General features: G+C 43.8%; 1 protein-coding gene and 1 long non-coding RNA gene across 16 annotated transcripts in view; one reads left to right on the plus strand and one right to left on the minus strand.

Moving 5' to 3' along the window:
* Positions 2,223 to 22,151, plus strand: LOC110387014. Of its 14 annotated transcripts, XR_002432372.1 has the most exons (11): positions 2,223 to 3,362; positions 4,221 to 4,304; positions 5,446 to 5,733; positions 11,681 to 12,257; positions 13,329 to 13,539; positions 14,040 to 14,186; positions 14,802 to 14,917; positions 15,548 to 15,622; positions 18,056 to 18,154; positions 19,750 to 19,842; positions 20,637 to 22,151. It is a non-coding gene; the product is annotated as an uncharacterized LOC110387014 (long non-coding RNA). The 14 variants fall into 14 exon arrangements; XR_002432369.1 differs by having other exon boundaries at positions 2,223 to 4,304; XR_002432375.1 differs by having other exon boundaries at positions 2,225 to 4,304; positions 12,150 to 12,257.
* Positions 16,559 to 22,352, minus strand: part of VPS13D (vacuolar protein sorting 13 homolog D) — an 87,587-nt gene continuing 81,793 nt past the window's right edge. Inside the window, exons 68-69 of one of the 2 annotated variants that reach the window (XM_021374706.1) lie at positions 18,779 to 19,019; positions 16,559 to 17,997 (exon numbers count right to left, since the gene is read on the minus strand). In XM_021374706.1, coding sequence (XP_021230381.1) covers positions 17,866 to 17,997; positions 18,779 to 19,019 — 373 coding nt within the window. In that variant the 3' untranslated portion in view covers positions 16,559 to 17,865. The remainder of the gene's footprint in view (positions 17,998 to 18,778; positions 19,020 to 22,352) is intronic. The other variant, XM_021374707.1, reaches the window with a different exon arrangement.

Raw genomic sequence — 22,352 nt, forward strand, 5'->3', positions numbered from 1 at the left:
TCCAATTTTCCCTGTTGGGGAGAGCTGTGTTTTGAGAGTTTCTGAGCCAGAATGCTGTGCATGCAGATTATTCAGCTCCTCGCCTTCCCTTCAGGCAGTCTCTCACCTGTGCATGCCTGTGTCCACACCTTCTCATACATTAACATTGTAAACTGCCCTAAATATCTTTGAGATTAGCTTCCTTTTAAGCACTACATGTACCAAAAAGTGGAGAGCTTGCATTATGCTGCCTAACGAGTTGACAACTGCATATTCTTTTTTAAGGCCTTCAGGATCTGAATTTAAACTCAGGGGGACTGTTAGGCATTGGCTTGAACATCATAGTTAAAAAGGGAACTGTAAACTTGACATACCCTGAACTGGGCAATACAAGTGTGAAAAGTCCAGGGTGCTAAAATGGGTTTGGTGTCTTCGGTTCCTGGGACAAAGAACTGAAATGTAGACCTAGTGGCTTTTATGGGCAAGTATTGAGGAAATAAATAGAAAACGAGAGCAAAGCACACAAACCCTTTTCTGAAATGATGAAATGCTGGAAATACAGTGCAAGCCCTGAACTGCAGGCACCCTGCACGGCTTGATTTCTTCTGATAGTTTACAAATCAGAGATAGGTTCTGATGATACCTAAAAGTGTACGAGTGCAGCATGAAGTACAGATCATGGTGGATCTGCCTTAAGGCTGATGGGCAACTTATAATCCAGTGATTTCATTACAGCTAGCAGTACTGTTTGGCAAATCTAGCTGTAAAATAAGCCTGCTGTCTTTTAATGGATTATTTTTAAACAGGCTTCTTTCAAAATTTCATTTATCAAATAGTTTAAATATACGATGGTTCTCAGCCAATAATTTGCTTGCAATTTATTCACCATAACTACTACTTTGAGCGCTTGCCATTCATTAATGTGCAGTTTTCCCGTGGAACTGGCTGTCCAAATCTCACGGTGGCTTTGCTTTCCCCTGGTTGGATGCCTTCCAATCCCACAGAAAGCTTTGTAGGGGCTCCAAAATGTCTGATGATGGCTGTGAGATGGCTGCTGGCAACAATATCAATGCAAATGAATATTTGAATGCACTCATGATATATTCCAATCTTGTGATCAAAAACGTGCCTATAGAAATCTTCAAGGGAAAAAAAAAAATCTTGGGATACTGTCAAGAGTGCATTTGCCTTTACTTATAACAGCAAATGTTCACATATGTTTTGTTTCTTTCATAGGATTCACCTCCTTCTTAGCCTCAGATTGATAGGAAAACAAAACACAACACAACACAACAGTCTTGATACTGGAAAAAGTTTATTATTATAGAAGTGACTTCCTGGCATCAGGGGATGGCATATTTCCATACCAGGGGAATGGCTTTATGATTCTTTCATAGGATCATAGAACCACAGGATCGTTTGAGTTGGAAAGGACCCTTAAGGCCGCCTGGTCCATCCCCTGCAATGAGCAGGGACACCCACAGCTCCATCAGTGCTCAGAGCCCCTCCAGCCTGACCTTGGCTGTCTGCACCACCTCTCTGGGCAACCTGTGCAGTGCCTCACCATCCTTTGTGTAGAAAACTTCTTTGGGATTTGTTTTGCAGTGTACTCACCCCTAGTTCATTTAAGAAAAAAAAAATCATAAGTGGAAAAAAGTTGTACTGCTACTTAAATTTAGAAAGCAAACATAGAACAAGACCAGAATGCTGGAATGCACTGAGGGCACAGGTGTGTTAGAGAAAAGGCTGTGCTTGCTGCTGAGCATAGTTTAGTTCACCTGATGTTTGTTCTCTCCATCTTCACTCTGAGGATGCATTTGAAACACCTGTATCAAACTCCCAGGCACCATTTTTGAGATACAGCATTTAGCAAACTTTGCCCTACCGGAGTATTTCGGTTCCTATTGCGCGTGTAGGGCACAGGAGAAGGAGCAAACTATACAGCCTTGCCTGATGTCACAGAATGAGGCAGTATGTGACTACACTGATGGCATAGACTCATAGAATGGCTTTCAGTATCTGAAGAGGGGCTGTAAGAGAGAAGGGAATGGACTCTTTAGTGGAGCTTGTTGTCATGGGACAAGGGGAAATGGCTTTAGACTATAAGAGGGAAGACTTAGACTGGCTATAAAGAAGTTTTTTTACAGTGAGGGCAGTAAGGCACTGGCACAGGCTGCCCAGAGAGGTGGTGCAGACAGCCAAGGTCAGGCTGGAGGGGCTCTGAGCACTGATGGAGCTGTGGGTGTCCCTGCTCATTGCAGGGGGTTGGACCAGGTGGCCTTAAGGGTCCCTTCCAACTCCAACAATCCCATGATTCTAGGATTCTACAAAGCTGGGGCTTGCTGGGCTTGCACCTCAGGGCTGAGAGGGTTTCATGGCACAAGTGACTGCTTGGGGCACTCCCCATGTTTTCCAGGAGCTTTTAGCAAACGCAGCCTTTGTTTGCATTTTTCTGTGGTATGTGTTTACTCTTCATTTGCGCTGCACATGCTGTGGGAAATTAAGCCATTATGTTGGTATTTTTTTTTCCTTTCTCCCGCTTTCATTCTTTTCACAACCCCCTTCAAAATCCTCACAGTCCCTTTCATTATTTGACGTTAACAGGATAAAAAGAAATAAATACTTGAAAGAAGAGACAAGCAGCGTTGCTGTTTTACTTCGGAGCTGCTGTGGTAACTGAATACCACTCTCCACAAGGTCAAAAAAAACCACCCCAAAACCTGCCAGAAAACCCCAGCGCTCCAACCACAGGTTGCCTGGCCCATTGCGGAGCAGTTCTCAGCCCACATGCCCAAAGAGCACAGCGGCCTCTCCGTAAATCTCCGAGTGTTTCATATAGTTCGCCTGTCACGCGGCCATTAAGTTTTATAACCTTTATATTTCAAGCGAAACAATGAACGCGAATTCTTTCTCAGTGTTCCTAATGGGTTCCACATGTGAACGATTTGATTTGATTTTTAATATTTTGGGTTGCTCGGTTGGTAGCACAGCAGCCTGCGGGACGGCGCGGCCCGGGGATCAGCTCCCGCGCTGCGCTGACGGAACGGCCGCCATGATGCACAGCTCAGTGCGCGCCGTACAGCCATGGGTGCAGCGCGGCCTCCGACCGGCAGGGGGCGCTCTGGTCGGCGCAGCGCGGTCGTTGGAGGGAGAAGAGCGGGGCGGTGCCACAGAACGTTCCAGAGCGGCGGCGTCGCGGGTGGGAAGTGGAGGCAGTGGGGGGAGGTTGGAAAAAAAGCGGCTCGTAATGCTCCCCAAACAGCCCCAAAACTACACGATAACAAAGATGATTGGGGCCTGGAGTATCTAATGTGTGAGGAAAGGCTGGGAGACGTGGGGCTGCTTAGCCCAGAGGAGACTGAAGAGGGATCTCATTGCTGCTTGTAAATATCTGAAGTGTGTGAGTCGCATGGATGGGGCTAGGCTCTTTGTGGTGATGTGTAGCGACAGGACAAGGGGCAACAGGCAAAATCTGCAAAGGTGTGTTTGTTCTGTGGTCATCATGTGGCCTGGCAGCCATTCGAGGTTGAGTGACTGAGGGAAATGGAGGCAAGCAGTGAGGTTTGGTGATGGACTGCCAGCTGGAAGGCCTGTGGTCTGGAAGGGTCTGTGCTGTCGAGCTGTGAGCCTGCTCTTTGTCAGCTTTGAGCCCACTTGCACATTCACCAGCACTGAGCACCCTGAGAGACAGTGGGGCTGTGCCAGCACTGAGTTTTGAGGGACTTTGCTCATTACATGCCTCCAGGATGAGCATCCTGTGTTTCAGATTGGATATTGGGATATTATTCTCTGAGAGAGTGATCGAGCACAGGCTGCTCAGGGAGGTGGTAGAGGCACCATTTCTGCAGATGTTCAAGGAATGCGGAGATGTGGCACTGAGGGACATGGTTAATGGGCAGAATTGGTGGTAGGCGGGCATTTGAACTAGATGATCTTGGAGGTCTTTTCGGCACTTAATTATTCAGTGATTCCATGATTCTGTTTTATTACGTTGGCCCACAACGTCAAAGGTGAGTGTTGGTGGTGTGGCAGTAGAGGTTGCACATTTTTGGCAGTATTCCCTTACATTTTATTGCTGTGCAACAGATGGCAGCAGAGGGGCAGTCTGACAAAATGGTGTCTGCCATAGAAGTGCCTATGAATCAGAGAATCGTAGGGATTGGAAGGGACCTCTTGGGGTCATCAGGTCCAGTTTTCTCCAGGCTAAGCAGCCCTGGGTCTCTCAGCCTTTCCTCATACAGGAGATACTCCAGGCGCCTGGTCATCTTCGTGGCCCACTGCAGGATGCTCTACAAGATCCCTGTCTTTTTTGAACTCAGGCAAAGGTGTGTGATTGAATTCTTCCCTGCGGGAGAAAGTTGCACCAGTTGACGTTCATCAGTGCTGAATGTTTAGAGAGACAAAAGTGGATGTGAGCACAGGGAGGTGGAAGGGGTGGTGTGTTTTGGCAGTGGTGACAGTCACCTCTGCTGGAGCAGATCTGTATGAGCGTGGCATGCAGGCTCGTGTTCATCGCTGGTGAAAATGCTGATCTTGTGGTGGTGACTATGCTGAAAAATAGCGTTTTGTAGCTGAGAGCTTGCTCTATCAAATAGTGTTCTTGTGCTCTCTGTTGTCGTTCCTGTGGAAATAATTAGGAGGCATTACTTTTGGAGTGACCTGCGTACTTGATAGCGTTTTATCTCTCCACACCTGTCCTCAGCTACAGCTGACTTTGACATGACAAATTTGTCTCCCATCATGCTGTGTTTCAGGTTCCTTCTTTCCCACCTGGAGAGGTGTCTTCTGTTGAAGGCTGTTCTGGTGGAAGTTGGTTGTCCAGAGAGTTAGTTTTATTTCGTTTGGCTTTAAGCATAACATCTACAGCCCTCGTCTGTTAGCCTGCCCCTTAGGTATAAGGGACTGCTGTCTGAGTGAATCCAGACAGGCATTCATGGCAGAAGCAATAAGTGGAAATTTATCGAACCCTAACTGGAACATGTTTTTAAAGGCCTGCCATTTCAGGGGAAAGAGATTTGTCTTCGATTTGTGCGGTCTGGAAGAATCAAAGAATCTGCCAGAGAGACCAAAATGCTGAGTTTCCAGTTGTTTCTGTCTTAGGTTTTCCTGTTGTGGGGTGTGGAGGGTCAGGGCCAGGTTTTTTTTTCTTTCCACAAATGACAGTATCCTTTTAAGTTGGATACATTGAAAAGAAGACTTTTGTTCCCTTTAAAGCTCAACCAATTGTCCTCCTTATGTTGTCATTCTGAAGTGAAAGCTGTTCCTCTTTCTGATGGCTGCGCTTTCACAAGCTCTCTCCTAATGCTGACAAACTCTGCACTTTTGGGGATAAGCCAAAACGATTAAAATTGTCACATCAACTTTTTTTTTTCTTTAATGGGATGATTCTTAAAGCACAAGTTGAGCTGCCTTTCAGTTCAGCTTACCCTTAATTTCCCCGTTCTCGTGTGGTTTCTCTCAAAGCAGTTTTGCTCTTCTGTATGGTGAATGGAAGGAGCACAGGGCTCGGATATGGGACACCTGAATTCTGCAATTGATTTTACATGTTGTCATCGACACCTGCCACGTCATTCCTGTTCTGTTTTACCTGTGAATAGTTTTGGAAAGATGTTAAAATCTCTAACTTTGAAAGTTTGCAGTACGAACTGCTGATGCAGACAGTTACAATAATTGTCTGCCATTTTAATGGTTAGTTGATCCTGATGCAGTGGCGAGTATCTGCACTCATTCTGCTGCTGGGAAACACAGATACTGGTGAGTTATGCAATGCGAGCTGAGATTTTGGTGTGTAACCTCTGTTTTTTTTCTAATGCGGTCGTTTGAAGTTTGATGTCTTCCTGACAACTTTACTTGGCTCTTCATAGCAATTTTCATGCCCTGAAAATATGCAGGGGTTAGGTGGGGGATGCTGGATCATGTTCTTTGATAAGGGCCTGGGATTCCTTCGATAACAAGGACTCTTTTGTTGCAGACTGATCCCGTGCTACCTTAGTGTGGGAGTGGTGAAGTTTGAAATGGATGGTGTCACTAAATTAGTGACCACATCAGAACTGCTCTGATCTGCATCGCTTCCAGACAAATTAAGCTATGTGTCAAGGCGAGGTCATTTGGTGATCCTGAGAAGTCAGTTAATATTATTCTTAGACCACAAGGAATTTCCACTTACTGTAAAGCTGTCAGGCTGTTCCTCTTCGCCCCGTCAGTGGGACTGCAGCTTTGTTCTCTGCGTGTCCAGTGGCATTGCAGCAGCGTGTTGGGGCAGTGATGATACAGCCCATTAACAACAGCGTGCTGCTTGTGAGAGTTTCTGCAGGAGCTGGAGCAGCCTGGGTGTGGGACAGCTATAAAGTCCTTTGTCAGGGTAAGGAGTATAGTGAAATTAAGGTTTACAGGAAACATTTGTTGTTAGCAGTCTAGCCACATCCTCGCTCACCATCTCATAGAGGCCCAGAGTGCCAGCAGGTGAATATAAAAACATGTTGATTCTTACACTCCTAGATGAAACACGAAAGAGTACCAGCTGCTGAGCAGAGCAGCGGAAACGTGGCAGGTTTGGTGTGCGTGCAGTTTTCTGATGATGTATCCGGTCATTGAGAAAGCCATCAAACACACGTTGTGTTGCTCTGTAGAGTGCTGGGAGCAGTCCTGAGCACAGCAGGAAAATAATGAAGACCTGTCAGAAAGCTGCGTTCTTGGGCAGTTTTTCCAGTGGCCTGCGTCACCTGACTGGGAGCTCTGACGTGCGTGGTCCAGAGGTGATGCAGAATGTGTTTGCTGGGACAGGAACCTTGAGGGCAGTCTGCACGCTTCTGGGCACGGGGGGGGTTGAGGGAGCTGTGGGCACCGTCACTGGTCAGCCTGCAGGGATGGACAAAGCCTTTTGTACGGCGTGCTGTGTGAGCAGCTTGTGGGCTGCGTGAAGGTCACAGGGGAGCGCTGCATCTCTGGAAGTGGCGGGGCACAGGGGCAGGGGGTGCAGGCTGGGTGCCATCCAGCCTTGGGAAAACTGATAAACTTGGATACAATACCAGGCAAATCTTGCTGACTGTAGGAGTTATATTTTTGCTCCTGAGCATGAGGCCTGTTGAAGTTTCGAGCATAAATAATTGCTCTCTCTCCAGTGCGTGGACTCTGGCTCTGTGCTTGGCCCTGTGTCCCAGCCCCCGCTCCACTCAGCAGGGTCAGGGAGAAGGGAGAAGGGGCGGTGTCTTTGGCTGACATGAGCCCGCTGGGGAGGGATGAGAGGAAGGGGGTCTTGGGGGCTGGGTTCAGAGCAAGGTTAGCCAAATATCGGATAAATTAAGCAAGAGAAACAGACAGCTCAGCTTGCAGTGAACTTTTCACCCAGCTAACCTGTTGCTCACCCTGCATTGCACAGGTGGAGTACAACTCAAGTAGAGCACAACCCTGGCTTTCCCTGCCTCCTTTTTTGCTGTGGTGCGAGGCATGGCCAAGGAGAGAGCAGGAACTGAAAGTTTCATTTGTTGTTTTGAGTCCAAAAAAGATCTGATTGCTGACTTAAGAGCACTGAAGTTAATGCCACTAATTGCCATGGGGTCACTTAGTATTTGTTCTGGTGTAGAACAAGTACCAATAATTTCTGGTCATAGAGAATGGGGAAGAAATTCCATGCTGAAGAGGGCAAGGAACAAATAGTGCCTGAACAGGAATGGTTAGAGATTCTTTGTGGGAAGATGCAAGGCTGGTGGGAATTCAGTGAATTCTGATGTTTATATTTCTCTGACTTTTCTTCTGCTTTTGCAGTGCAAGTAAATACAAATGATTGCTGACAGATGTTGTAAAAACATAGCATTATGCAAACCATTAAGCTTAATTTTGTTCTCAGTTACTAATACACATGGCATAGTATGGCTCTTACTCACATCACCTCTATGTAAAACGTGGACTTTCTTCCAGGGGCACAGAATCCAGAACAGAATTTATTCTGTAGACCTTTTCTGAAATCCCCACTGCTTCTTCTCCCAGGAACTCTCCAAGCAAATTAAAGTCAGCGGAGTGGCAGCTTTGTTGGAAAGTAATATCTGGTAGAGTCCTTAAACCCTAAAACGTAGTTCTCTAGCTTCAAGTCAGTGTTCTGAAATCGGAACTCCTGTTCTCTGGTCTTCCTTTCACTCACTGTAGGTGAGGAAGGCCTGAAACCCACTGCAGTGCTTATTGCACAGTATTTCCGGGAGCTCAGCCCTGTATTTTTCTATGTGTGCCTAAATTCCGTAGAACAGAGGTCTTTGCAGAGGCTTTGAAGAGCCTGTTATCGGTAGTGAACTTTCAGATGGTGAACGCCGGGAGCTCTGTCTAAAATGGAAGGAACATTGTATAAACCTAGAGATAAGCTCTGACTTCAGGGAGCTGCGAGCCTTCCTAGAGCCATGAGTATTTTCAGCTCTGCCTGCTGCTCTGCTCAGGGCAGGGGATGGCTTCCCTCCCCCATTTTGGATCTGGGAAGGAGGTCAAGTTTTTCTCGCGCTGCATGTGCGTTTGAGTTCACGTACAGCCCCTGGCAGGTTTACATTAGGTGATTGGCTGCAAAGTAGTACTGACAGCGTCTCCCTTGGTATCCCAAATTCCTGGGTGTTGAGGAAGGACAGGAGTTCAGACTGACATTACCAAACTGTCCAGATGTGCATTCAGGCCACCCCAGTGCTGCTGTAGGATGGTGGGGAGCTGGTGGCATGCCCTGGGGGTCCCAGAGCAGGGGGGGTTCATGCAGCTGGGGGGCAGGAGTGGCAATGCAGTGATGGAGCCCACTGTTACCACTTAGAGCTCACTAACTCCTCGCCTGCCTGGGAGCAGGGATGTCATTTTGTTCTCTTAAAGTTTCAGTGTTTTGCCTGATAGGTGAGAAATAAATGTAGAATGGGTGCGGAAGCTTGGTGTTTCTGTTGACAGAAGGGGGCCGTAGGTCTCTTCTGTAGATTGAGAAGAGTAGGGGTGCGTTAGAAGAAGGGGTGGAGAAAGAGAGAATGAATTGCAGTGTGGCTGCAGTGCAGTTTCTGAGCTTGCCTATTGCATCAGCCTGTTGCTGATGCCGCTAGTTACTTAGCAGGTTTTTTCCTCATGCAGTTGTTAAAAAAAGTAAAAGTAGCAGTCGAAATCTGCTTAAGGCAGCACTGCTCTCTGCTGCCCCTTCCCCTGCAATGACAGAAGCAATTCTGTGCATTTGGTGAACCCGGAGAATGGATTCTGTTTAAACTCATGTTTTTGTTTGCTTGTTTGGGGCCCTTGGTTTGTTGTTCTGGTTTTGTTTTGTTCCCTTGGGATAGCTCTGGCTGACTAATTTTAAAGCCTGTTGTTTTTCAAATGCAGATGTCACCACTAGGGAGGGAATGGGGCAAGGACAAGTTCAGCGGTCACCAGATAAGGAAGACTGCTCTTTTTCCATCAGTTTGAAGAGATTCGGCAGAGCTTTAAGTAACGCCATAATTTTCCTGAAGACAGATCTGCTTGTTGAACCTGCCACTTGGAGCATGTGTTCTCCACAAAAGTTCCTCCCTTCTAGACACGTTTGCGACACTTCCCAGACCAATTTGTTCATTCACCTTACGGCTTGAAGCCCTTGTTTCAAGGCAGGCTTGTTCCTTCTACTGTATTTTTACTGCCCCTTGAGTGACATCATTCAAATGGTGAGTCTCTGAGAGATGATTCATACCGAAAAAGATCTAATAATTGTTACCAGTTATTCAAATCAGTGTTACTGATTTCCCGCATCCTCCCACTGGTCCCTTGAGCTCCCCCACCCACTCGTTTTTCCTAATAATTCCCAGGCTTTCTGGCTGTATGCTCAGTATGCCCTCCTCAGTGTTACTGTGCTAAGGTGTAAGTATCTCGCCCTCCCCTGAGGAGCACTTAGGGCTTGGCTGCAGCAGCTTGTGTGGGCAGATACAGGCTGAGCTGAACTGGCAAGGTATAGGTGGATTGACGAGCGCTGGCCTCGGTAAAGCTTCAAACTGCTTTCACAGCACATCTTCTGTTTCACTGCCGCGTCGGTATTGTTGGCAGCCTCTGAGGTAGCTCGTTCAAAGCTAGATGAGTAATGTGTCTGCAGGCTGTGGTGCTGGGGTGCACAGAACTATGAACTAGATTCTCCTGAGAAGCTTTGCAAGGTACTAGGGTAATTACATGCTCTGTGCTAGCCAAGACTTGCACCAGTAGTGACCTTGTCATGCTGCTGCTGTTGCAGTCTGTAGGTAAGAATGTTTCTTCTGTTTCACAAATGGGGATGTGTAACTCATGAAGCTTGTTTCTCCAGCAGCGTGAATTGAAATCTGTGCTGTGCAGTGATTCAGATCATCAGTGCAAAAAGCCAAGTGTTGTTAGGAGCAGCCATATATTGCTCTTCATGCAGCTCCTCAGTTTGGCCCTTTATCCCCATCACCCGCTTTCTTCATATCCCTGCATTTTCGTCCTTGATCCTCCCTTTCAAGTCCCTTCCACGTGTGTTTTGGCATTTCTCTTACCTTGTGCATTCCCCTTCTTAGTCATTCTTTTTGTTGACAGGGGCATGCTTGATTTTGCTCAGAGTTAGATGGATCTTGAGTCTCAGAGGTGGAAAGGGGTAAATGTGGATCATTTCTGGATGCCCAGCACGAACATGCTGATGTTCATGTTTCTGCATGCTGTGAACCCAGCCCCAAAACAAGCCTATGGCTCTTCTGGGGGAAAGCTGCTTTACGTGGCAGCCTCCTCCTGTGTTGCATTGGATTCAGCATTGTGTTTGTAGCTGAAATGCCGTGTGAGCTGTGCGTTGGCCTAGCAGGATGAGCTCACACAAAAAGAGCGACAGAGCTGCCCTTTCTGGAAAAGTTAGTGATGGGAATTTATGGCTGTTGCATCTGCAGTAAAGCTGGCACCACAGCTCTACTTCATCAGCAGTAGGACAGCGGAGGGGAAAAAAAGCATGGTGTAACCTTTGGTATGTTATTTATTATCACTTTGCAGCCCTCTGGAAAATGAACTTCAGAAAATTCTGAGCCGATGGTAACGATGAACACTGGGAAAACCCAGGAATCAGCAAATCCATTGTGTTGCGCTGACAGAAAGATACTGTTACAACACACTTTAGCTGCCAACTTGCTGCAGTCACTCAATCCATCATGGTGGGCTGTTGGATCACAAGGCAGTGAAACTCAGCCTGGCGTGTTATTTTAGTCTTACATGGACTGTGAGATAAACGGGGCATGAACCAGCCCCCTGGCAGGGGGTCGACCCCTAGCGCCCTCATTAAAGTGCCAATCAAAAAGAGTAATGGAACGGGGAATGGAAAGCTGGCTTCTTCAGCCTGTTCCTGCGCGCAGTCTGAGCAACTTGCACAAGCCAAGGGAAACATTTCTCTTCTGAAGAGGAGCCAGGCTTCCAGAAATACCTCCTCTCTCCTTGTCTCTGTGTGCGCAGTGCTGAGACCCTCCTGTGTGTCCTGCCTGTGGTGGGAGCCTGTTGCTTACTGCAGTGCAAGCAGTGGGAAGAAGCGTGGCCGAATGTAACCCGGAAGGGATGTAGATGCTTGTTCTGTGGAATATAGTGGCCACTGATGGGTTACAGCATGGCTTCTCTTGCACATAGTTCAGATTTCAGCATTTGCGTTTGAAAGATGGGCAGAAAACGGTGGGTGCAGAAGCCATGCTGGTGTGTACGAGGTAAGAAAGTGTGTTCTTGTGCTTTTCTGGGTTATTTCAACCTTCTGCAGGAACGCACAGCAAACGGATCCTGCAGTAATACCAGAATCTTTGGGTGAAGGCTCAGGCACACATGCAGTGCTGCACTGCTTGTCTTTGATGGTGAGTATTTCAGACAGGTGTATAACCTCTGCACTGCCAGTGGATGCTTGTCTTCCCCTTCTGAGTGCATTCCAACAGTGGTGATGCTGTGGCAATTTCTGTAGGTCTTGTGATGCCTTCTGGGCTTCTGGTATATAAATCCACATTCTGCAGGTCAGCTTCACTCTGGTGCGTGCTTGGCAGAGAGGGCAAAAGGTAATGACTGAAAAGAAAAAGCACCATGATACCTTGATAGGTATTACAAATTTGGTTAGAAGCTTCTGCTGCCTGGAAGGTTGCAGGTGGCTGCAGGGTGATGTGTGATCGCAGGAAGGAGCCAGCCAGCCATCCTTTGTTGCTGCCTGTTCTCATGCTGTGCTGCAGTAACCGTTTTTCTAGGTGCTGTGAAGCTGCAGTCAGGCTGTGTTGTGGTGAAGAGGAGAAAGAGGCAGCAGGATCCCGCGTTCTGATGTTGGCCTTGCACTTCACTGTGGGATCTTAGTCAAGGTACTGAACTGCTCTCAATTTTTTTTAGTTTAACTGTCTGAAATTGGGCCAAATTCTGCTGTTTTTACCGTGAGTGCTGTGTTGCTTCTGTGAAATGTCTACAGTTTCTGTTCTGGTTGCTCTGCATAGGGTAACATTTTCAGAGCCCATGTGAGGTTCGGTGATGCTCATTGGAAGGGGTAGAGAAATCACTGATGTTCTCCCTGGTATTTGGGTTGCTGTGTCGGGAGCCTGGCCGTACTGAAATGTGGATCTGTAGGGGAGTCTGCTCCTGCAGGTGGTGTGAGGTTTGTTGTTTGTTCTGCCCTCATCAAAGTCTGCAGGCCAAATTTCTGCTGCACCATTACCCTGTACCTGGTGGTTTGCGTTGCTGACTGCAGACTGCTTCAAGGCTGCTGGCAAACAACAGGCATTAGGAGCAGTGAGCCACTCGAGGGTCAAAGCAAGTGTTGTTGCTATTTCCAGAGGGTTGCTGGATGGTGGGTTTGATAAATTTCTCTGTCAGTTAAAATTTCTCTATCGCTGCAGTATCCAGGGGACTTTTTTAAAATTAGTTTTTATTTTGCTGGCATTTTTAGTGTGCAGAAACAATTGTTCTGTAACTCCCGTACACAGTCCTTGTCCTTTGGGTGACCCATCCATTTAACCAAAGTGTAAACGCACATGAAAGCTGTTTACTTCTCTCATGGCCTTTTAGTACTTTTGAGTCAGACCAGAATAGTCCGGAGGTGCAAGGTTATTCTTATCCACCGAGAGAACTGCTTGTGCTGGGCATGTTGCTTGGGCAGTAGTGTGTGTGTTACCAAGAAAGCCCCAGCAATCCCTTGTGATAGCAGAGTCTGACTGCACTGAGACAACGATGTGGCTGCACAGCAGGCCATGAATAGAACTGATACAATGCAGTAGGCATTTACCTCTTATGTAACTGCATTTAGCGCCAAGATTATTTTTATTTCCATACTTGAATATGCTGTAGTTCCACTGAGGGAAAACAGGAAAAAAAAAAATAATCTTTTTTTCACTGTTTGTCAGTGGTTAATGAGTAACTTTCTTTTTTTCCCTTCTTGGCAGGCCTCCTTTCATGAGTAACTGTGCTGTTACAGCCCAGACATGTGCGAACCCAGTCACAGTGTGAGGACCTGGCCTTGTGTACACATCTGGTGCTGTTTTACTCACGTTCTCCCACTCAGAAAAGCTGATGATAAAGACCTTAGGAAAGGAGTACATCTCAGTCTCAGAGAAACTGACCGGGCCTCTGTTAATGGAACATTTTCTCTGCTAGGTAACTGTGGTACTAGTGAGGCAGACAGATAGATTTGAACTGTCCTCATTCCTTTTTTAAGGCTGCTGGAGTACTGGACCGACTACCAGTAGGCTGTAATTAATTTGAACCAGTAACATGCATGGGGAGTTGGTATTGTTTTCATCCTAGCCCCATATTTGGTAAAACAGCATCGTTGTGCCTACTGAGAAAGCAGTTACCATCCAGCTGGGATTGGAGTGCAAAGCTCTGCACCTAGTCTGGTTTCTCACAAAATAGGACTCGGTGTTCCCTGTTCATAACAACTACACTTTTAGGAATAGAAGTGTGGGGAGTACAGCCATCACTTTGCAAGGTAAATTGAAGAAATAGATGTGTTACATAAATATATACACACATATGCATATACACACAAATATATATACAGTGTTATTCTTTGTGAGAAATGTTATGTAAGTAGCATTGGAGCAACTGTTGCATTAATAAAAATGCCCTTCCTTTTGTTTTTTATCTCTTTGCAGTTGCCAGGAACCCGCAGCGTATGCCCAGAATCCTGCTTTGCAGAGCTGTGTGTACCAGATGAAGGAACGTTCTTTAAGGAAGAGAAGCAGAGTGAGATTATCCCTAGGGGTGTCATCATCTGCTGCTTCATGCACTGTATGAATCAGGTCAGTGCTCAGCTATTACAGTGAAAAGAAAAGGATTTTTTTTTTTCCAACATATTTATATATAGTTGGTCCAAGATCCTGGAGAGCAAGTCTTCAGTTGATGAGAGGATAGCTAAGTGGTGGAAAACATCATGCACTCTGGGAAATGGGATAGCATATGTTGAACACCTTGTCATGATTATTATGATTACTTTGCTGTTTTGAGATGTGGAACTTGTAGCCACTTACTTTCTCTCTACAAAAACATAAGCACTGCACTTTTTGATTAAACAGCATTCACAACTTAAGCTGTTCAGCTAGCATCTAGCTGATTTATTGGAAAAGTCTATTTGAGAGCAGAAGGAAGGATATGGTCCACATCTTGCAAGTTGTTTAGCTTATTTCAGGCATATCTCATTTTGTATTTCCTGTTTCGTTGCCTGTAATTTATTTAAAGACGGCTAAGTTGGCGTAGGTAACAGAATTGTTTATGGTTCAGTAGTGACTGTCATGAAAACTCTTTTTCAGCCTGATGTTTCCCTAGTACATGCAGACTCTACTGCTTGGAATAGAGTGCCTAAAGGTTATTAAACTTTTTCTTCCAATTTGTGTTCTTCCACCTTTCCCTTCTTCCAGAGGCAGCAAGGGAGACAGATAGCTGATCTGCTCCCCTCACCTGCAGTGTGCTAGAGCCTGCTACTAGCTGAGGACTGTCTCCAAGAATTGAACGTACTTACAAAATCATGTTATGGGTATGTGATGGTGCTTTTTTTTTTCTTTTCTTTTTTTCCCCTCCACTTTTAGCATTCATAGTATGCATCTGTTTTCTGTATGTTCATACTTCTGCAGTCCCAGACTGTTTATCAGATTTCTCCTGTTAGCAATACTGCTTCCTCAGGAAAAAAAGAAGTTTTAGTGGCCTTTGTCACTGCTCCTGCTAGCTATGAGCACATCAGCGATTCAAAGTAGTAATTCTCTGTGTTTTGATTGCTTTGTCAGGTAGGAGGCAGTAAAACAGACCTGTGCAGCCACAGCTGTAGCTACAGAAAGGACCTCCATAATTCTGTATGTCCAGAATTGCTTCTAGGAAAAAAAAAAAAAGACCCAGCCAGCTGTGGTCTTTGACACAGCTCAAACATTAAAAGTTTGGTCACAAGTCTGTTTCATTTTAGTGATGGTAGACCACATAGTTCTGGAGAAACGTTAGAAATATTAGGATGCCTTTTTCACACCTCACATTAGCTTAATGTACTATTCCTTTTGGTGTCTTGTTTGATTTTCTTAACTCTGTATAGCTTAGGTAAGTAAGTGATGTACTGCGAGGCATTGCTGTAGCACAGAGCTGTATTACTCTCTCTCATCAGCAATTTTTTTCTCCACAGCTCCTGAAATTTCAAGACAATCTACTTTCATGGCTGCAAGTCCTATCTCCTCAAGTAAGACCAGGCTGAAGGATGGTAAGCATACTTACTGCCTTCATAAAGCTCAGAACTTCACGTGATTTAGTAAGTGGAATTATTACATTGTCTTGCCTCCTTACAGCTTCTGTTTAATTTTTGTGAAACCTAAAGACTTGTACTTACTCTTCACCTCCTCCTCTGAAAACTATTTTTGAGTATGGCCCTTGGAATCTGAAAGTTGTATTTATTCACTTAGTAATAATGTTAATAGTGCCAATAACAATAGGATGTCCTGAGGTGATACAAAAATAGTTGGGTCACAGCAACAAGTAACATCATTTGAGCTTAAAAAAAAAAAACAACAAAAAACAACCAAGTTCTAATTCAGTTTGTTCTGGAATGTTAGAAGAGGCAGTGTGCTTCTTGCAAGTCTGTTATGTTACTCATAGTAATCAGCACTGTGTATGTACCTGTAGGAGAAAAATTTGCTTATTTATATGTGAGTGAAAGAAGTCAACTGACTGTAGGTGAGAGGAGCACAGCATCAGTGCTGGAAAAGTAAGGAACGTATTCGAGTAGCCTCAGCCAGCTGCAGGCCATGGCACTCTCACACATCTAAGATAGTCGGTACATTTCTTGAAGCTTTAAATAATTTGTTTAATTGTTATCACCAGCCAGAAAAAACAAGCACATTCCAAAGGAAATACACAGATTAGACCCATTATATCTTGTAGTTCCCTGAGTGCTGAGTACTGTCATACTCTTCTTCGGGTGTTTGTGCTCCCGTTCCTTATATAGATGCTGTAACACAAAGAATGCAAGCCATTCTCCTGTGAACTAGTTTTTATTCACCTGACCTACCTACTTCCCAGCTTTAGCAACTACACTGTGCTGCATTATTAAAGGAAAGCAGTTTTGTAGGGGAAAGGAGCAGGGTCTTACTAGCAGGAGTCCAATAGGACTGACACGTTAAAGCACTGTTGAGCCAATGCACTTGTTGAATTCTACATTTTACTTAAAAATTAGAGAAATATACAAAAGTGGTGCATTAAATCAGTTTCATTTGCATAATGGGCCTTTATGGATTTGGACAAACCATACACTTATCCTCTGATAACTACAGTTTGTGCTTACACAGCAGTCCTCTGCCTTTCACATTACAAGAGTTAGAAATAGTTTTACTTCTAACCTTCTGCAGGCTATTCCCTCTTAGATAGATAGATAGACAGACACACACCCCCTTCTAGAGAAAGTTCTGTTAGATTTCCTAGTTTCTGGGAATAAAGCTAGTTAATGAGACAAATACTTGTGTAATAATACGACATTTGAAAAAGCATTTTTTTTTTTTATTATTTCAAAAAGTTTTAATTTTTAAGATGTTGTCCTTAAGACAAATGAAGCAGTGATGCGTCCCCACCCTGACATTTCCAGTGCTAGCAGAATTCAATACAAACCAGGAACTACATACACTTCCTCCGAGGGGAGGGAGAAGCTGAAGATGAAGATTTCTGTTTCCAAGCCTGCTTGCTTGAACTATTTTCAAAACAGCGTGGAAGCAGGGGCCTTCAGAGGTACAGACTTTGCTAGGTTTTCTGAGTTCTGGATTCAGAACAGATTCAGCTTTTTGTTTTCTGGTATTTTGGAAATGTAATTCAACTAGTGAGTCATCTCTGCAATATTTAACATAACACAGTTATTTTGTTAAAAACAATGACCTTTCAGTGCAATACTAGGTACACGTTAGCTGTACTTGTGGTAAGAAAAAAAAACCAGAAAACAATGCACCCTAATCACAGTGTTAAAGCTAAGAACTACAGAACTTCTGTGCTCCAACAGCTGCAGTTAACTTTTTTTTTAAACACTCTTTACATACGTTCCTGAACTGTGGAAAGCAGAGAGAGAGGGACAGAGGACAAACAGGTAGTTTCAGGTACTGCAGTAAGACTCAGTATAGCTCCTTTTAATTTCTTTACACTGTAAACAGACTTGTGTTTTTACTGACACTCTGGTCTGTACTTTCTTATTTACATGAAACACTTTTACATATATACATGTTAGCAAAATACAAGGCTTCTCCCAGAACTGAATGCATTTGAGCTGTATCTTTGTTATACAACTAATGCTTTAAAAACAAAACAAAAAAAGCCCACCACACTTGTTTTCTTACTCACAATGATTCCATAAAGTTAAATACTAAAATCATATTTATTTTCCTTCCCATATAGTATTTTCTTTAATTACAGAATACCATCAGCTCCAGACTGATTCCTGAAATTCACTCTGGCAGTAAGGAAGATGTCTCAAGAGTCCAGCTCTAATTGTTCTTGATTTTCACTGAGTCTTAACATAAGCTGTTGTTCATAATAAAGGCTCTTTGCATAGTTTATTTCTTGACATAGCTTTACTGCAAGAACTTCAGATTTCACATTGACCTGCAGAAAGAAACGTGTACGTTGTTAAAGTGGCATCATCACTTCTTTATTTCACCAGCTGAAGGAATTTGGGTGGCTGTGCTTGAAGTGCTTGGATAGAGGTCTTGTTCTCAGTGCTGAGGATGTAGTATGGAAGAAACGAGAGAGGGAAAGACAGGTAACAAGAGTTTTGGTAATACTGGGGGGGTACAGAAACATCTTGCAATATCTGAAGTTATTTCCTTTGCTTCCTCTTGTACCTTTCATCTGGCTTTTCTGTTTGGAATGTAAACTGACTTAGGTCAGGGGTGAGCTTGTAACCTTGTCTGTAAAACAGACCTGGAGCAACTACTGTAATGAAGCGAAAAACCCACTAGGTTTAGAGGTGAGAATACTGATTAATTTTTACACGTATGACATAAATAATCTTTCCAGTCTTTGGAAGATTCTATGTACGTAGGGAGAAAACAACAGTAAATAGCACAGCGCTTAGTTACATGTATGTATTGTATAAGATTATTTATCAGATGAATAAGTATTTCCTAACGTAACTTCTGCATTCAGGAATATTTTAGATTTCAGATTTTTACCTTCAGCTTTTTTTAGGAGTTCATGGAACAAGTTCTACTAACCTAACCCTTTTTGGCAGCAGCTATTTTCACTGCCGGCAAAACAAAGTTTTCATTATTAGACAGTACAGGAAACCAAACACTGATGAGTAGGAATACTTTCAGCATCAGTACGTGCATTAAGGAGAAGAGAAACCTCTGCATGAAAGAAACAACAGGTGCTAGATCCTTACCATTGGTTTTTGTTGCGAGGGGCCTGGCATTGCTACACCACTGCTTTTATTAACAGCTTTCTTCGTCAACTGTACGTATACTTTCCCGTGATCTTTAGAAACAAGGCAGTGGTAGAGATCATCGTACTTCACTTCTAGGAAGATGGCTTCACGGTCTGTGTAGTCACCGCTCTTGAGGAAATAAACAGCTTTAGATGAAATGAGAACACAGTACTTCTCTATGTTCTCCACTGCTATGAAGCTGCGAAAAAGAGAAAAAAACAAAAACCAAGAAATGAATCGCTTGATAAAAATACTCAGCTGTAACAAGTGTCTTAACCTTGTGCATTTTCAGTGACCTTTGGAAGTAACACGTACAATTCATTTGTATTTAAACTGTTCTAAACATCAAGCTGGTGTTTCCCCCCTCAGTTGAAAAAGATCACGTTGTAAACCAAATATGAGCACTTACTGAAGTGCCCTGCTCCTAGCTTTGGACGTTAAAAGGTAATATAAAAATATCCCCTAACAAGACTTTGGCAGCTTAACTTCCTAACATTCGAACACTGGAAGTCTTACAACAGAGTTTAATTGTAACTTCAGTTGTTACTGATAATTTTTTTTTTTGCACATCATAAACCTCCTGAGCCGCCTCCTGCCACACACCTCCCTTGCCTTTCAAAACAAAAAACAAGTTTAACCTGCTGCTTGGATCAGTAGCTAGAAAAGAGAAATTAGCTGTTTAACACGGGGGTGAAAGGTTAAGCAGCAAGCAGGTTTCCCCAGAGAGATTAGTCCAAGTGATGAATAGGGGAGGTAGAAAAGAGTGAAATAAGAAGATGGAGAATTATGATGGCTGAAAAGGTTTGAGAGTAAAAATTAGCAGTAAGGAATGCAAAAGTGAAATAGATAATTCACACACAAACACTTCCTCGCTTTGGATTGATTTACTACTGAAATTAACTTCATTTGTGATTTTTTTTTTTTTCCAGAAAATTGTACATGGAGACATAAGTAAGAAAGAGTGCTAAGTTCTGTATGAAAGTACAAACTAAACTGTCAGACCAGGATTCTCCTGCTTTCAGGTGCGTTCACATTCACTGCTTTCTGAACTGTTACTTGTCAGATCCGTCTGTTGTTGCTCTTACATGTTCAGCAACATACTCCACTGTGTTTGAAAACACTGAAGATGCTTTTCAGTCTTAAGAAGAGCTTTAGTTAGTTAGCCTGAAAAGCTTACCATCTCCAATGACCAGTTCCAAAGCTACTGTCTGCTTTGCCATTTAGGTAGCACTTTGTGCAAACTGCTGTGAGCTACAGCCAAGTAAACCCTTAGCTACAAGCAGAACGTTAGCAACCAAAAATATTTCAAAAGCTCAGATCATGTTTGTTCTGTGATATAAAATAATTTTCTATTAGTTCTTGTCTGCAAGATACTGTTCAGTGCTGAACTTGCCTTTCCTCTGCCCTCTGCTTCCATATCAGCTAACAAACAAGCACTTTTGCTTCCATAAAAGTGAAAAAGGCATACATGCTCATTCACGTTAACTTAAATTTTCACTTTAAGTAAGTGCAGTGAAGAGTACAGTCATAAATAATGTGCTGGGTAGCCTGCACAACAGTGCACAGGCCAATAAAAGCCCAGTGTTTTACAGAGATCCTACGTTTGACTTGGGTCATGTTTCCACTGGAAGAGGAACCGCAGCAAACCTGCTGGCACTGCGGCCTTTGTTTCTTTTCCTGCAGGGAAGGAAAACTTAAAAAATCGATCATCAGAAATCCCAAATACACTGTATCACCGTTCTTTGTCAAGGTAAAGTTGAGAAATTTTAGAAGGTGTCATGTGCCCACAAAAGCAGAACTGTTGGTTTTTTTCCAGATACATGGGACTATGGCCTTCTGTATGGCGGTATCCATGGAGAGAACGGAACCACCAAAAGCTGCTGTGAAGTTCAGTGGGAACAACTGGGAAACCAGACTACAGGGCTGTATTTTTTCCCATAAGAAGATTGTATCGCTGATTTTTCATGGTGTCATATATGTACTTTGAGGAATGGAAAAAGAGGCTGTATTTTATGGCGAAGCACTGAAACATGAGCTAGTTTGTAGTTCAAGCTCTACATTTTGTTCTACGTTTGAGTCATGCATCATTACCCATTTTCTCTTGCCAACTGTTACTTTCTTCGCCGTGCCTAGTTCTCAAAATGGGTATTTAACCTTTTGAGATACGACTACAAGATATTACTTGAGTTGATTTATATATTTAAAAAACCCCAACTAACATGCATCTCCCCTACTTAAAAAATTTCCAATTAATAAAATGGAAGATTAAATGAAACATGATCCAGTAGAACAAAGCAGAAGCAACCAGATCTCTGGAGAATTTGTGGGTTTTTAACAACATCAGGAAGTAATTACACAATATTTTCCAGAAGTGAAACAGTGAGTCTAACTGGAAAAAAATGTGGAAACATTTAGTTAGAACAGTAGAGCAAGGTATTAAACCCCCTTTTATGGATTTAACTCTGAAGGAAAATATGCAAATAATCAGGTCTCTAAATGTGTTTCTGATTATGATACTAGGATAAAAGTCAGAGGCATAATTTTGTACTTATTTTCCATGACAAGAAACACTGTTTTCTTGTTGTGTGATGTTCCTAATGGTGAAAGTCACAGAGAATGAGCAGTGCGACTGAAATGGCAAAAGCCACAGGTCTCCTTACGGGGTACACTTGTGAAAAGTTGACACTTCTTTTTTTTTTAAATCACAAACTGTTCTCTTCCAGTTCTCCCCACTTGCGAGTCAGACTGGGTGTGCCATTTAAGTCCTTTCAATGAGATGAAAATAGGATAATACAACTGCAAGATCACAGGGCTACAAGCAAGTGTGGCAAACTCCAAGCTGTTCCTCCTAGGCACGCAGCTTTCAGTGCCTCCTCATTGACGCTGGTGGAGTTACGACTGCCTCCTGAAGGGGAACTCCCTCGGAGAGCTTCACCATGAGGTGTCATTTTTCTCTTTAGGCACTGAAAACAATTCTAACTCCTTTGCCTTGGCAAATACTCTGACGTGGAGTAGATACCCAGAGCAAAACACAGTATCATATGCTCTCCACTGAAGACAGCTGTTCAGGTAACTGTGGTAGAGAGATTTGGTTAAGTAATGAATTATGCCTTGAGACCAAACTGACATCTCCTGTAGAAACATATGTACAAAACTCTCTCTCTGCATTTACTCAGTGTGGATTTTTTTCATACTTTCTAACCTGACCATTACTAACATCGTGTGCTGTTTTTACTTGCTTTCATGCACCCATATCCAGGGCATTCAAACAGAGATGCATCATCAGTTTTGCATGTATTACCCATTCCAATTATTCCATATTGACTAAGAAGTGCTTATAGTGCAGGTTTTGTTCATTTACTGCTAACAGCCTTATCCTAGGAATAACATGTACCACAGGCATCCGCACTAGCTTCTCCCGCATCTAAACCAGAGCGACCTCAGCGTGCACCCAAGTAACAGTGTGACTCACATACTGCTGTCATGGAGCTGCCAGCTACTCTGCTAGGCCCTGGGCTGTGAGAAGCAGCAA

This window comes from Numida meleagris, chromosome 20, assembly GCF_002078875.1.
Source record: "Numida meleagris isolate 19003 breed g44 Domestic line chromosome 20, NumMel1.0, whole genome shotgun sequence".
In the NCBI taxonomy this organism is placed as follows: Eukaryota; Metazoa; Chordata; class Aves; order Galliformes; family Numididae; genus Numida; species Numida meleagris.